At 41.9% G+C, this 16,306-nt stretch overlaps 2 protein-coding genes across 2 annotated transcripts; both read left to right on the top strand.

The window, feature by feature from the left end:
- The first annotated feature begins 335 nt into the window (after positions 1–335).
- Positions 336–3,807, top strand: LOC134510795 (fatty acid-binding protein, adipocyte). Its single transcript, XM_063324024.1, has 4 exons — positions 336–489; positions 1,791–1,963; positions 2,183–2,284; positions 3,575–3,807. The coding sequence occupies exons 1-4, from the start codon at positions 417–419 to the stop codon at positions 3,623–3,625; spliced, it is 399 nt and encodes a 132-aa protein (XP_063180094.1). The 5' UTR covers positions 336–416; the 3' UTR covers positions 3,626–3,807.
- Positions 3,808–9,796: 5,989 nt separating this feature from the next.
- On the top strand, positions 9,797–13,768 carry LOC134510794 (myelin P2 protein). Its single transcript, XM_063324023.1, has 4 exons — positions 9,797–9,949; positions 11,432–11,604; positions 11,844–11,945; positions 13,558–13,768. Exons 1-4 carry the CDS (start codon positions 9,877–9,879, stop codon positions 13,606–13,608), a joined length of 399 nt encoding a protein of 132 aa, XP_063180093.1. The 5' UTR covers positions 9,797–9,876; the 3' UTR covers positions 13,609–13,768.
- The last annotated feature ends 2,538 nt before the right edge of the window (positions 13,769–16,306 follow it).

Raw genomic sequence — 16,306 nt, 5'->3', positions numbered from 1 at the left:
GAAATTTAGCTGTGTTCAGTTGCTATGGCAGACTGAAATGAAAGGGTATGGGAGAGAACATAACCCTCTGTGGGTTGAGCCTACCTTTTTCTTCTGAAAGTCAGTGTGGTTTAATTATTTGCCTTTAAGATGGAGTGTTCTTGAATGACAAAAATAATTAAATAAAAACAAGACAGTGATCTTTGTGCTAGTAAGGGCATATGAATAATAACAACACTATGACCTACTGGCAAAGGAGGGGTAGGGGAGGAAGGAAAACACTGGGCACTGGGACTCCCTCTTCATTGGTCATCCTAGAGCATCATGTGGCCAAGGCTCCTTTTTAAAGATAACTCCTGATCTCCTGGAGCTCATACTATCCTCCTGTCCTGCATTTCTGCTTGATCCCGTGGAAGACACCTCTCTAGCCTGACAAAATGTGTGACCAGTTTGTGGGCACCTGGAAGCTCCTTTCTAGTGAAAACTTTGAGGACTATATGAAAGAGCTGGGTGAGAATTACTATTTGGAGATCTTCTATCTGGGACAGGGAAGGAATGCTGATTTTGAACTTTATTCCTTGCTTGCTTTTTTTTCTGGCTATGCTGTTTAACAAGGGGGTTTTTAGTCCACTTTGATCAGATGTTCTTAAACTGGAGAACTGGGCTGTTTGAATTAGTGGTGTAAAATTCCTATAACGTAGAAAAACCTTGATTGGGAGGAATAGTTTCAGGTAAGCCAAGTCTATGCATGCCTACTTAGTAGCGTTATAAATGGAAGTAAAATGCGTCACTGCAATATTTTGTGTCGATTAGCTTTTATCCTTGTATGTACAAAGCAGTGTAATGCTTGAATGCAGCAAGCTTCTCTATGTCTAAAAGCAACACGCCTGAACTTCTTTATATTCCTACTGGACTAGGAGACGGATTAATTGTCACGGCTATTATAGCGAATGAAACTGTAGCTGCCTCCAGTGAATATTAAAAAAGAAAATTGCGTGGATTCATGCAGATACTTGCAAAAGATTTGAGGGATAACACACTTCTCTACAGGTGTAGACTTCTTGCTTAGAATTAAAATTGGGCTTTCAGAGGATTCCACATCCTTTTAGTGCGGTAGCGTGGGGGCAGTATGGGGTAACTTGCACTGATTGGACCAGTACATGCTAAAAAGCTGGGGTTTTTTTGGAGAGTAGGGGTAAAATACTCACTGAGACTTATGCAGCGTTCAGACAGCTTTCAGTGAGACTCTTGCACTCTTAATCTTTACCCCAGATTTTACTCAGGACATAACCATTGCCAGCTATTTCTTAATCATTTCCTTTTATTCAACTTAGCCACCGATAAATGAAAAAAGTGCTTGCTTTTTTTTTTCTTGATTGTTTGTTTGTTTTTGTGGCTTAGAAACTGTCATATATGTCTGCTTGTTTACTTTTAGATACAGTTAGCATACAAGTTAGTGTACAAACCACCACAGTTATTTTGAACAAGTGTGTGTGCAAATATCTGGCATTAAAATCTTGCCTCTGTCTTCAAAATATTGCTTTTACTATTCTGACAATGACAGCAGAGAATTGCCTTATGTTATCCCACCCGGCTTGGTCTATAGCCATAGCAAGCTAGTGAGATGTTACAAAGGAGCCTCTGCAACATGGAATTGATAAATAATAAAAAAGTAATAAAAAAAAAGTAAAAAAAAAAAGAAAGTAGAAAGTAATAGTGAAATCAGCACCGAATTCTTTTTCTTTCCCCCAAAATAAGAGAGAAACATTGAGTAAAGATAAAAATTTCATAGTGCCCTGTCTTATTTACAGGTGTGGGGTTTGCTACCAGGAAAATGGCTGGTGTGGCCAAGCCCAATGTAACTATCAGCATCAATGGTGATGTGATAACCATCAAAACAGAAAGTACCTTCAAAAATACAGAGGTCTCTTTCAAGCTGGGTGAAGAGTTTGACGAGACCACAGCAGATGACAGAAAAACAAAGGTGAGTCCCAAACCAGCACTTTCCAAATACACCTCTCAAAAGAGAGGTGGGAGCAGGTGGATGGAGTTGTGATATTGACATCCAGTGTAGAAATGCTGCCTTCAAAGGTGAGAGTGCTATGGATGCTGTGTCCTTCAGTGCTGTTTGGACATGGAGACGGTCTTCAGCCCGGAGCACCCTGATGAAACAGCCACGCTTTGCTTTTTTTTTCTTTGGCAGAACGTCATAACCCTAGACAATGGCATACTGAACCAGGTGCAGAAGTGGGACGGAAAAGAGACTATCATAAAGAGAAAAGTGGTGGATGGGAACCTGGTGGTGGTGAGTTCATTTTTGCTACGTAATCACTGAATTCATTGTGCAGAATTCATGCTTGCCAGATGTATTATATTGGATTCAAACACAGGGAGTGAAAGCATCTGAAAGGGCTCTGTGCTCTTGGCGAGAAGTTTCTCCAAATGAGTCTGGAGTATGTATTAAAACGGAAATGCTGTTAAACTTACGGAGTGGTATGGAGGTGCCTGACCTCCATTCATAGCAAGACATGGTTAGGAAAGAGTAGGGAGAAAAAAGCGTCATCTCTGTGAGGGAAATTTTTATATATCAGAATATTTAACTCCTGGACAGTTTAGACAAATAAGTGCATTCTCTCTATGCTGGTGCAAAATACTCCTGTTCATTTCCAGTAGAGACTTAACAGCCATCTGTGGGAACCATACTATGGATCACCAACAACTATGCCAAAAATATGTTGTTATAGCAAAACCAGAAAGCTCTATCCGAGCTCTGTTGGCTGGCATTATCTGGTCAGAGAGTATTGTGCTTGACGTGGTGCCAGTGAGGCCCACCTGCAGTGTGGGGCTTCCCAGCACCACTCTCCAGTTTTAGGAAAGACACTTTGAAGAATCTGGGAGGGGACTAAAACTGTGATCATAAAAGGCAGCTGAGATTCCTACATGCTACAAAACGATACACATACACGAAATTCCTGGGACGTTCTGCCCTCCCCTAGAGAAAAATAGTATGTCCATAAATTTAATATTCAAATTTCTTTGGATAGAGACCAGAGGAGAAGAAACAGAAATAGTTTTTAATAACAACTTCATTAAGAAAGATGAACAAAACAGAGTTTGATCTAACAGAAAAATAGGTGAGGACAGAGCCTAACATGCAGAGGCTGACACCGGCAGCCGCAAGTCTGGAAGCTACGTAGGGCTCTGTGCGGGTACGTGTTGTGCACATGGGTGTGAAGAAGACAAGCCACAACTGCAAAAGGTGGAAGGAAAAAACATTAATTCCCAGCTCCAGAATCCCATCACCCTCCATAGAAGTCCTAGTAGCCTTCTTTAGAGGTTTTTAAGAGGAGATTAGAACTCTCCTGGGGGTCTCTGGAGCAGTCCTTTGGTGTTCATTCGGTCCTGTGCTTGTATTTCAGACTTCTGTTTCTGAAGTTCTCAAACTTGAGTTTCACTGTCTTGGCAATTGGTTTTAGATGGGAGCAACGCAGGTTTTTTCTTACTCTGTCTTCCAATGGATAAGTAATTCTCTACCTTCTGACTTACAAACACTTAGTGAGAGTTAAAAGCCAATTAAATTTGTCTCTCTTTCCAGGAATGCGCCATGAATAATGTTACCTGCAAAAGAGTTTATGAAAAAGCATGAAGAAGCCATCTTCACACAGGACTAATGCTTAAAGCTGGAGAAAAACAACTTAACCCAAGGAGAAAAACCCCACGAATCCATTTTAAAGAGAACTGTACTTTTTACAGATATATCCCAAAACAGTTACATGCAGCTAGTCTAATTTGTTGTGGCTATTCAATAAAATGTTCAGCTTTCTACAACCCATGCTTCTGCTGGAGTTTGTCAGAAAGGGGTTTTGGGGGGGATGCAACATGGGAAGAGGTGCTGTGTGGGAAAGCATTGCGTGAGAGCGAGTACCGCGCTCGGTAAGTGTGACCCATCTCACTGCGGAAAAAGGGTTGGAGACGATCAGCGAGTGGCACTTGCTGTGTGTCAGTGACAGATGTAGACCTGGACACAAAAACATCCTCCGGTGAGCACGGTGTGTGGGCTACCCTCTGCAAGGAGTCTGTGCACAGCAAGGGGAATTGCGGGGCTGCTTTTCCTGGCTTCGAGCGAAGGGCTCTGTTCCTGGGGCAGGGAGGAGGGACATTACTGTGGGCGCCCAGCCTTGGCTTCCAACGTGAGCAGGGAACCAGGAACCACTTCCTCGCACAAATGCCAACAATTTTAAACCCGGGAATCATCTAAGTGGCTTGATCTTGTCCTCTTCTAACTGAAGTTTGAAATTATAGCTGCTTTAGCTCTCAGCTGTGATTATTTTCTTAAAATCTCTTTTTGTCCTAAATTAGACAACAAGCCTTGAATTAAGAATCATAGCTTTAAAGTACTTCAGTGCCTTTTAAGTACTAAAAGCCTGTAAAATTTTGCTGGTGGTACAACCTCCTTGATTTCCTATATGCATTTTCTGTGAGCTCATTAAGTTAGATCAGTCTTGGAAACATGAGCCTCTCCAGATGCAAAGCCCTTTGGACACCGTGTTTTTCAACTCTTCTTATTCTCAAACTACCTTCTTCTACTGCCCTTCGGCCTGGCATCCTATTTCAAAACTTTGTGTCCATGGGAGCCCTGATTTCTACACCCAGGATGACTCAAACTGAGGACAAAAAACCCAAGAAGTCTAGGGAAAACCTGGAGAAGAAGAGTCTGAAATTGTGCGCAGTAACCACAAAATGGGGAAATGAGCATATCTCAAGCTTTGTGATTAAGATCTGTGAACCAAATTCCACATATTCCTGACATTCCTGAGGTCAGCTGTCAGAGGTGACGGTGCTGAGTCCCTGCTGCCAGCAGCAGAGACCTCGTACACTTGAACTTTCCTCTGCATGACTCAGACTGTTCCCAAGTTTCTGCACTATTAATACAACTGGGGAGGGGAAAAGAAAAAGAAGGACTTCTGCACGCTGGATGAGCTAAGGGGTCATTTCAGAGCAGTTCCAAAAGACTATCAGTAAATTCTGCAGAAAATGTTTAAAAAGCCATGATAAAGTGGCTCCCCTCTTTTTACCTTCATTGGTTGTAAAATCTCATGAGTTTAAATAACAGCAGTTGCATAGGGGAAGGAAGTATGCCTCACCGTACCCCATATATACAATGCTAAATCTATTTACCACTTAACAAGAACCAAAATGATTTACAAAAGCCGGGGTAAAATTATGGTTTAGTGGCAGAAAACCTACATGGGGGAGATGATCATGAGAAGCAGCAACATTGAAGTAAATAAGCTATATATAGACATTAAAGATCAGCCTATAATTAAATATACCCCATTGTCCACAGGTATGGAAATACTATATTCCAGAGGTCAAATTTCCAATATTCCAATATTCATATAGCAGCATTTATTTTCCAGAAATCTTACATTCTTAATAAAGCCTGCAGCTACAATTGTAACATTCACAGCCTGTTTTTTCAGAGGCCGGTAATCTCTTCTAAAAGCATCACCATTTATTTTAGTACCTGGCGAATGAATTCAGACTTTGTGAATGAATCAAGCCACTTAAAACTTCAACTTTTGGAAATTTCAATAAAGTGACATTGCGTCTATAAACTTTAACAAGGCCAGCACCATAATGAAGTATTAGCGATGCTTTTCTTAGAATATGAGCATGTCTGAAATATATTTTCTGAAAAAAACCAAAACTTATTCTCTATAAAAGGCAGCAGTCTAATGACTTCTTGAATAAATGGAGATAATTCCTTTCTGGCAAACAAAGGTGCGTGCCCTCAGACCTGGGTGGAGGTGACAGCACACGTTTCTGAGGGGCAAGGACAGATCAGTGTCTTGTCCTTGCCTGCAGAGCAGCACAGCTCCCCCTCTCCTTTCTGTAGCGCTGGACTATTCTCCAGTAAGCAGAAACCATCCTGTAGCGTTCCTCTCTGAAAAACGAGGACCTCACTAAACCCCTACAAAGCCCGTGCGTGCCACGCTTATGGCAGCAGGCACCCTCCAATGCTGAGAGGAGGAGATCTTTGCCCGTTGGCATATTCGCTCACTACTCCTGCACGGGTTTCTTGGATGACAAGAGGGGAAGGGGACTCACACCCACAGATTTTTCGCAGCTCAGGAGAAAGATGAAGCAAGGCTTGTGAGCTTTGACCTTTCTGTTATTTTTCTGGGTTTTTTTTAACTCCTTGTTTCCACTGGAAGGAACTCGGGGTACTTTTGTGCCCTGGCCAGTCAAGCCCGGTGCGTGCCCAGCTCTGTGGTCTGCCCCGAGCTGCCACCCCTTCCTTTGGCCCCAACAGCCTTGGTCTGGTCCCGTGGGATGTCCCAGTTCAGGAGACACAAGGCTACTTGTACCCTCCAATGTAGCCATTAGGAAGAGGCAGGCTGCTGGACTCATGTTTGGAGTTGATCCCTCGGCTCCACAGAGTCAGTGTTAAAACATCCTTGGGTCCTCACAGCAAGGCAGGCATTTGGCCTCTGTCCTCTGCTTTTATTTCTGTTTTCATCATTACTCTCCTAGGAATTTAATTTAGACTTTTTTTGGTACTACATTTGCTCAGATCACATTTCCTTTAAGGAATTGACATAAATTTACTTTCTGTACTTCTTTAAATAGTCTCTTTACATTTTTAGCTCACTATTTTTATCAATTTTTATCTTTATCTCTAGTGCTGCTTCACAATCTCCAAGTGTGTTGGTTTCAAATCCTGTTTTACTACAACCATGAGCAAAAAAAGGGAATCAAAACTCCCTCATCACATGTACTCACAATCTTTGACACTTTTTTTTCCCTTTAAACTTGAAGAAAAGATTGATTTCCACAGATATTATTTCTACTGAGACAGAATTCCCTGCTCCGCTCCTTTCTGGACTGTAAGTCCTTTAAATGAAAGTGCTGATTTTTCTTAGTGACAAAGAGATAGATGGTAGCAATGTCAACATTGTTTGAGACTGCTTAAGACTGGGGTTTTGTCTGTATAAATAATTCTCTGTCACTTTTGTTCTTAAGGTTACTGGTACTGCAGTATAGCTGTTCTATTCTGACTAATTTTCTCTTCTTGAATTTCTTTGGGCCTGATTTTACAACATCCCAATCATCTTTTATTTCCTAAAGGCACCAGCCTTGTCTTGTTAAAGTGCCTTTATGTGGATAAGACAATTAAATGAAAGAACAAAGAATGCCTGAGGAGCAACGGTAGAATATTTTTCTATTATTCCTTGAGAAATAATGGATAGTGTCATTTAGGAGGAGCTTTCTTGTTTCCAGAGATTGGATAAAAGAGCTAGCTATTCTTTACACAAAATCTGCTTTGGAAGAGCTTTGTGTGGACAACGCCTTCAAAGACTGGCATTTATTTACATATTACCGTTACAGCATCTGCTTCCTACTGTGGCAAAGAAAGAATTCTTCTTTACTTCATTTTCATTTTCAATAACTCTAGACTTTCACTCCCTACACTGCACTGTAATTAGACCTGAGCGGTAATGGGAAATTCTTCTCAACTTACCCTTGTTGATGTTATGACTGAAGGGATAAAACCATTTTACACATACAACTAAAATTTGTGACTTAAGACCTTTTTATTTCCCCACAACCACAGTATAATCGGAGTACAACAATTTCACTGCTCAGGCTGTATCCTTTTCCTGTTTGAGCATGTTCCCCTTCTTGCATATGACAGCTTTCAAGATGAGACCCAAACCTCACCCTCCTTGGCCCAGGATCAGCTACCAAGAAATTTGGTCCCACAACACTGGGGTTACCCAGTGCCCCTCCATACATACAATGTAGATCTGAGAAGTCCCTATGAGCGGTCATAACCCAGAAAGTGTAATCATACAAAAAAACTAAACAGGCAACTATTGTTCACACAAGTAAGAAAGAAGCCATCTAATCTGCTCATGTAACAAGTAATAGTTATCTCCAGGAAGGTGGTTTAGGAAGGAAGGACAGAATTGCAGCTGATGTGGTCTTAAGCTAAATAGTTTCAGATAGTTTGAGGTGTCTTGAATTGCAATGCTTTAAATTCCTGCCTGTCAAATACGTATGGTTTATGGCTTTGTTCTTTGTGTCTGGTTTTTACTAACCACGAGATGATAGTTCTAAATGTACATTTTTTAAAAAGTTTTTGAATGTTCAAAATCAAACTTCTCAACCTTTCAAACTCAGCTTTGCAGAAGAGGCCCTGGGGGTCCTGGTGGACACCAAGATGAATATGAGCCAGTAATGTGCCCTTGCAGCAAAGAAGGCGAGTGATGTCCTGGGCTGCATCAGGAGGAGTGCTGCAGGTAGAAGGAGATAATCCTTCCCCTCTACTCAGCACTGGCAAAGCCACACCTGGAATGCTGGGTCCAGTCCTGGGCTCCCCAGTACAAGGAGATGTGGACGCAGGGAGGTTGTGGAGTCTCTTCATGGGAGCAGGGAAACTTGAAGAAATCTGACAATAGTAGGACACATTTAAATGAAATGCCTTATATGACTGCACTGGCTTAAATCTGCCCTTAACTCTTTATGTTCATATGGATCATATGATTCTATGATTCTACGACAGACCAACTATCCAGGTGCAGAAAGGCAAAAAGAGAGTAGTGTATGTCCTCCTTCCAATCCCGTAAAACTGCTCACCTCTCACCAAGTGACTTTGAACTGAGAAGAAGTCCCTCCATTCATGCCATCCACCTGCCAAGCACAAGAGCTGCTCTCCACTGATGCGCTGATCTTCTGAAGATGCCCTATTGTGGAAGAAGGGAGGGAGCGACGTTTGGCTGCTTCATTTTGTGGTGCTGCCTGGTGTATGTGCAGGAAAGAACTCGCAGCTTGGAATCATTGCTGTGATGCAAAAAGAGAAAACAGAACAGTATAATTCATTTCTGCCTTTAAATGATAAAACACACAGACCCTTTCCAGGATGGATCAGGAAAGTTAAAAAAAGACCACTATGTAGAGCAGCTTCTTGACAGCTCCTCCCAAAAATCCACATGGCTTTGATTTATCTGACTAGCACACAGGTGACAAATGTGGTAATGCTCTCTCCAGCTTCCAGAGGAGGGGAAGTGGAGAGGGAGGTGCTGAGCTCTTCACCCTGGTGTCCAGCAATAGGACCTGTGGGAAAGGTTCAAAGCTGCACCAGGGTAGGTTTAGACCGGACATTAGGAACGTTTATTTACCAAGAGGGTGGTCAAGCACTGGAATAGGCTTCCTAGAGAGGTGGTTGATGCCCCAAGCCTGTCTGTTTAAGAGGCATTTGGACAATGCCCTTAATAACATGCTTTAACTTGTGGTCAGCCCTGCAGTGGTCAGGCAGTTGGACTAGATGGTCGTTGTAGGTCCCTTCCAACTGAAATAGTCTAGTCCTATTCTATTCTATGCTATGCTATGCTATGCTATGCTATGCTTTGCTATGGTATCCTACTCTACTCTACTCCACTCTACTCTATTCTACTCTACTCTATATGGTCATAGCAGGAGAATGGCATTGGGAGGACAGTCAGAGCTTGGTTTCACATGGATGCAGTGCTTGGTGGCTCGGTGTTGCTGAGACCCCACCGCAGTGTCCCCTGATGGCTCTGCGGATGCAGCGGTGGCCTCACGTCCCCGTCCCCATGCACCCCTCAGTGTCGTGATCTATTCAGTGGAGGAAGCCGAGGCAGGCGTCACCCGGAGCCTTGGTACTGACAAGGCTGCCTTGGACAAGGTGCACATTGTCTTGCCCTGGCACTGCCTCTCCTATTGGCCCGTCCTGACCGCTGCAGGGACTGGGCATCTTTAAAAGGGGGCCAGCGAGGTCTGAGTTGGGCACACAATCTCTCTGACTCCCACCAAGAGCTGCTGTGGCCACTGCCTCTCTCTGCGGGACCACTGCCTCACAAAGCCGATACGATGTGTAACCGATTTGTGGGAACCTGGAAACTCGTCTCTAGTGAAAATTTTGATGACTATATGAAAGAATTGGGTGAGAAATGTTCTTTCTTTTTTTTTTTTTTAATAAGTTCTCTTTGACAATGTCTCTTCTTCATCTTATGCTTTGCTCATGGCCACAAAAGCACTTTAATTACTTTTCTAGCATGATTTATTTTCTTTCCTTTAGCATCTAAAATGAAAATCAGAAAGGTAGGTGCTGAATTACTGAAATAAATTTACTTCTGTCTAACTGAGCTGACCTGATCCTATTTGTTTTCCTTTAATGAGAAGAATCTCTGGGGATGCAGCATTTTTTACGTTTCTCTTGACTGCACTGTTAAACTCGTGACTTGTGATAATTTACAATATATAATGGAGCTGATGTCTCATGACACTTTGGTTTCAGAGGTCTAAATCTTATGAATGAATCTATCTGTTACTGAAGAATGCCAGGAATGTAATAAATTAAGCATTGTTTTTCATTTTAATGCTGGCTTCATTCCTATATAGCAAGTGCACAGACAGTCAGCTACAGCATCGCTTTTGCTACATAAATGATTCACTGAAACACTGATTCCCTTTATTTGAAAAGTTAAACTGAATAACAAAAGAATTGCAGCTAATTAATTAACCAGAGTAAATGTGGGGTGAAAGTCCAGCTACAGATATGTTTCTGAAGATCTGAACAGAATTGGTTAGTATAGAATAATTACTACAAATAGTGTCATACTTTACAGACAACTTTATACCCTTTTTTATGGATCTTTTCATCTGAGCATAGCTAGCATTACCGAAGGCAATAACTACAGCTACCCCCTTTCTGCTTTTATAAAGCAGCGATACATCGTCAGTGGCCCTCATTCTAACTGGCCCCAGACCTCACAGCTTGTGGACAACGAAGTGGACTGAATCGCACTGGGCGATACAAAAGGCTTTTGACATGGAATTTTCCCTGAAGCTCTCTGCAGCTTTTTGCTCTTATACTTCAATGTTTTTTATATTTCATGCTTGTACTTTTTAAGGATCCTTAAGGGATGTTAGTAGCAACCTAGGAATTGCCCAGTCTCCAGTATGTTTTAATGAACAATTAAGAATTGGCAGTTCAGTGTCCAGTTTATTCCATGTAGCCGGTTAACAAAAGCGTAGATTCTCAGATTTGTCAAGAATTTTTTTTTAAAAAGGATTTTTGCAGACTTTTATGAGAAATAGACCTTTCCTCCGAATTTTTCTACCCATTCTACCTCTACACAAATTCATTCAGATTTATAACCGCCTAGGTTTCTTCTTAGCTAATTTACACAAGTGAATACTTATGTATATCTCTATTTCTTGCTGAAGGTGCACTCCATCAACTGGGGCTGCCTCAGCCTCTGCATGCAGTACTTCCACATTTGAAGAATTAATGTCTCATCTGAATCAGGCATTGGAGTACTCAAGAAGAAACTGCTCCTTATTAATCCACTAAAGATTTATTACAGGATATTGAGTTTCTTGCTTGCTAGAATGTAATTATAGTTTTGTTTCTGATTTCTAGGAGTGGGCTTAGCTACCCGGAAACTAGGTGGCCTGGCAAAGCCTGATGTGATCATCAGTATGAAAGGGGACATAGTAACCATCAGAACTGAAAGCACCTTCAAAAATACAACCATCTCTTTCAAACTGGGCCAGCAGTTTGATGAAACAACAGCAGATGACCGGAAAGTCAAGGTAAGGGGGCTGATGGTCTCTGAGTGGTCTTGACTTCCTAGAACAGCATCAGAAGGAGTTTTTCCTTAGCGCAGTATGAGTTTTCCAAACTATTCAAAGAAAGCACTAAAAGGAGAACTAGCATGCAGCTGAAACTAACATTACTAAGTGTGTCATTAGCCAAGAATGTGGATCTTGCTGAATGTAATTATCTGCAAAGCTCAGACCTCAGTTTGAAACTCTTCGCTTGGCCTTTACAGAGTGTTGTAACCTTGGAGAAAGGAGCATTGGTGCAAGTGCAGAAGTGGAATGGCAAAGAGACCACGATAAAGAGAAGACTGGTTGATGGGAAAATGGTGGTGGTAAGTTCACTCTCCTTGTGTGCTGATGAAGGTCAGAAGGATGCAGCCTTCAGTTTGCTTCTGTCTAAACAGACTGTCAATTTTGGCTTTCTGTCTGGCTTATGAGATAAATTAAGAGGGAGAAAAGGGAAACCAAGCTTAGGAAACAAGCTAGAATGAAACAAATATTGTTCCATACAGCAAATTGTATGGCAGAGCTGCCATAAATTGTCAGCATACTTACTGCTCTCAAGGTTATTATTCTTAAAAGAAATGAGGTTTTCAAATAGCAGAAACCTGTGAAATGCAAATAATAGTTTGCAGGTTGGGTATTGCTGTCCCTGGACTGGCTCTTTCCTTTTTCTTATCTTTGGAATAAAGCCTGTCCACCATAGAAAACTGATTTTACACCTTTTCACACATCTCCTTCCATTAAATCCCATCAACTCACAAACTTCAGTTTGCTTTTTCCGCATGAGCATGCCGAGAGCACTAAGCAGGCACTTGAGGTTTACTGCGTGAAAGCCAGCACCTCTGTGCGCAGTCCTGCCTGCGTGGTGACCGGCAGCAGGGACCAGCAGGTCCTGACGGCTCTTCCCAAACACCCACCACCATGAAAGAATGCCGTCTTTCCCCGGGGCGGGGGAACGATGGTTTGTCCCTCACCCCCGCTTCAACCTGCCTTTCTCTAGCAGCCATGTGGAAACCATGGGCTGGCCAGGCCTGGGTGATAACATATTTTAGGGACACTAGTTGTAAGGGTCACTGCTAAAATTTAAGATTTCACTTTTGAATGAAGGAACGTACTTTCTTTGTTAAAGTTTTTAAAAAGTGGATCCAAATTAATTTTGGCAACTTCTTTGAAATCGGCAGCACTACACCTTTACGTGCTGGCTTGTTCTGACTGCATTTTCTTTTAAGGTCTCTTGCATTTGAAAGGGTGATTTGCTTTCGCATCTCCTCATGGCCGCATTTCTGTGTAAATTTTTTCTAATTATTAAACCACCTTCGAAAAGGAGAGAGGGAGGGTCCCTCTTCCATCGATGTCCTGACATCTGCCCCTTGTCAGGTGAGGTGGCCTCGTCTTCTGCAGACTGATGAGGTCTTTTTTAATGCCCCGTCGCCTCTGTGGCAGGCGTCCTGTGGCTGAGAGTCACCAGGAGCTGCTGAAGGCCACTGGGGCAAGAGGACCAGGAGAAATTGTGACTCATAAGTGCAAAGTTTTTTAGGCCAGAAGCCTGGCCTCTGAACTACCCAGGCTACTTCTGCTTCCACAAAAAAACCCTTTGTAAACTTGAAAGCGTCTGTGGTCCATGGTACAATAAACCGGTGAGGCTTGTATTTCTGTCGAGCCAGCAATAATACCAAGGAAAGTAAATTTGTTTCTGGAAGCTGAGCCTAATTCTGCAATCTATTTGTCATTGTATGCCACTTAATTAAGTCCAAAGATGTTAAAAGAGAAACCACTCCATTTGCAATATAAAAACAGCTTTACTGCTTGCTCTAAAAATTATGTAAATACGTAAAGATGTAAAACATGACAACTGGATTTTCACTGACGTCAGAGGTTACTGCAGCAGACACACCTGCTGTCAGCAAAAGGTTTATATTAATCTTTTCCTTTGTGCCTTAGGAATGCTCCATGAAAGGAATTGTCTGCACTAGAGTGTATGAAAGAGCGTGAAGAAATTCCCTCTCTGCACCAGACTGGGACTGGCTCTTAGAACTCGGCTTAGTTGGGTGACCAAAGCCTCACGCACTGTGCTGCTTTATTTTCTTATTTCCTTTTGTTGGGAAAATGACTACACTATAATTTGATATTTCAGAGCCATAGTGTAACTAATCCAAAGTATTGTGGTGATCCAATAAAAGCTTCTCAACACATAAAACTGAGTGTTTGTCTCCACATGAATGATTTATGTTTTCCTTCTTGGATGGTGCCATCTTTCCTGTTGTTTCAGTCTGTCTAAACGGTCAAACTATTTCTGAGTAAAACGGTGAAAAACAATTGATCTGCCTCTATGAGTGGATTAACACGGCTTCCTTGGTATGTGTAAAAATTCTCATCTTGTGGATTCAATATTCCTTTCCTGTAAAAGATTTTGTTGATGAATAATTCCTATAGGGAATATCATCTTTACCACCAGAATTTTTTACTTTCAGTATGTTTTATTGTTTCAGACTTATAGTTTTACCACATCTTTGTTTCATTCTCATCCCAAAATGTTTATACTTCTTTCAGTACCACTTGTTATATCCTGGCATTTATTTGGAAGAGAACAGCTACTGGAGGAAAAAATGATCAGAATATATTCCATGGGTTTTTTCGCCAAACAGCTCTTGAACTGTGAAACGAAGTGTGGAGCAGGTGTCAATGAACCGCAGAAAACTTAAGGCTGGAGGGCTTCATTTTGGATACTGCCCAGCAATGCACTCAATTTCTAGCACAGCATTTAACAGTGTCCTTAATGTTAAGCACGCAAGGGAGATTTCATTGGGTAGAGTTTGCTACCAAGCCTGGCTGAGTCGCTAAAGCTGTTCATTCCTCCCATTGCACTTTTCCGTTTTAACGAAGGAAAAAACAGACGAACCAAACCTAGACTTCTGGAAGTGTATTTAATAAAAAAGCACTGTAGCAGCTTATTAATTTTTGCCTCCATTAATGGGTTTTCAGTAACACCACAGCATTCACACTAACCACATGGAGTACTTCATTCCTTGTCACCTCCGTGCCATCATGCAGGGCTCTCCCTGCCTTCTCTGTGGGGTTAAAAACAACTGAGAGAGGCGCGTGTGTCTGTTTTGGCTTGTTAGGAGCTACAGTGCTGATGTGAACCTTTACCTACTGGTTTTACAGTCAAGAACACGAATTCTCAAGGCTAGGAAAGATCCTGAACGTCACAATCTAATTGGTGTGGCCAAGCAGATAGTTAAGAGACGGATATCGTATGTAAACGCAAAATGTAAAGGTCACTTTAATTCTCTACCCGTCACTGGAAAAGCTGGAAGGTGAGTCCAGCTTTGGACATACTTTTATGTAGATGCAGATTAACTGGTGGCAGCTGCCAGAAGGCAAATAGAAGGCAAATTTTTGCCAGAAGACAAAAAAAGTCCTTGAAAATATGAGCTGTGAAAGAAGGCTGTGAGGTTTATCGACAGCAGTTTTAAGGAAGAGTTTATTTGGGTCTCTAACTTAGATGGAGGGACAAACTCCCCATATTTAGCCTTACAATTAAAAGTCACCTCTGTGAGTGTTACAGTGTCTGTGACTGCAACAAGGAAGGGAGGCAGCACGATACCCCTTGTATCATCTTTTGCAAACAGATCGTAATCACATATTTTAAGTAAAGACCATCCACCAGGCTTCCATACCAACAGTCATACAGCATGAACTGTTGTTGTACGTAAGCGTCCAGTTTATTCTCCTAGACACTTAACAGAGAGCCGTAAATACATTTCTTACAGCTCAGAAACTGCGGTGGCCTGAAACTGACTTACGAACTTGAATTTTTTTCACCGTAATTGCTTCATTCCCCTCCTCTTGCAGTGCAACACAGTCCCAGTGAGGCTGCTGGAGATGCTCAACCCAGAGGGTGGGAGCCATCCCGAGCCTTTCAAGCGGAGCTCGTCTCCCGCCCCCGAGCCACAGGCGAAGGAGCGGTTACTGCTGCAAACGAGCTCTGTGTTTCCTCTGCTTTTCCTGCTGCAACCTGTAAATGCGTCTCTGAGGTTAAATGGAAAATTTTAATCTCAAAAAAAATACCAGTTTTCAGCTTTTTTTATTTCCTTGAGGAAAGGAAATAAACATTCGCTTTGGTACAAACTGTAGTTTTTCCAGATCTGGAAACAGTAACAAAAGAAAAAACAAAGGACTGCTCACCTAGTCCTCATTTATTTATTTACTGTCTTCTCCTTTTCTGTGACATAGCCCATCTCTCTCCTGTTATCCATGTGGAACTTTTTAATTGCATTTTATTTTTCCAGAGATTTGGGATTAAAATAATGGTAGCTTTGGGTTTTTAAATTCCTGACTAAATGCAGATACGCTATTAGGAGCCCAGTATTTGGCACTTTCACCCCATACAAAGGTCACTGAAAAATGTCATGAGAGCTGGAGACTTTCCAAAACAGGAAAAGTGCAAGAGAACTGATAGTGTTGAAGGCAAAAACAATAAGGCAGGTGGTACAAATCAGCACAGAAACGGAGCGCTTTGGGATACTGGTGTCCGTAAAGCAATCCTTGGGGTTTCCAGGAGAATTTAGGGGGAATACGAATTGTAGCGTCTCAAGGTCTTTTTAATGTCTTACTGTAAATTAGTTTTCCTTCTTGATTAAACTTTTTACATGGGCCAGATACTTATGGAACGAACATCTAGACTGAG

The sequence above is a fragment of the Chroicocephalus ridibundus genome, chromosome 2 (assembly GCF_963924245.1).
Source record: "Chroicocephalus ridibundus chromosome 2, bChrRid1.1, whole genome shotgun sequence".
NCBI classification, from domain to species: domain Eukaryota; kingdom Metazoa; phylum Chordata; class Aves; order Charadriiformes; family Laridae; genus Chroicocephalus; species Chroicocephalus ridibundus.
Note: the sequence above shows the minus strand (reverse complement) of the source record. Positions and strands in the feature narration are given on the sequence as shown.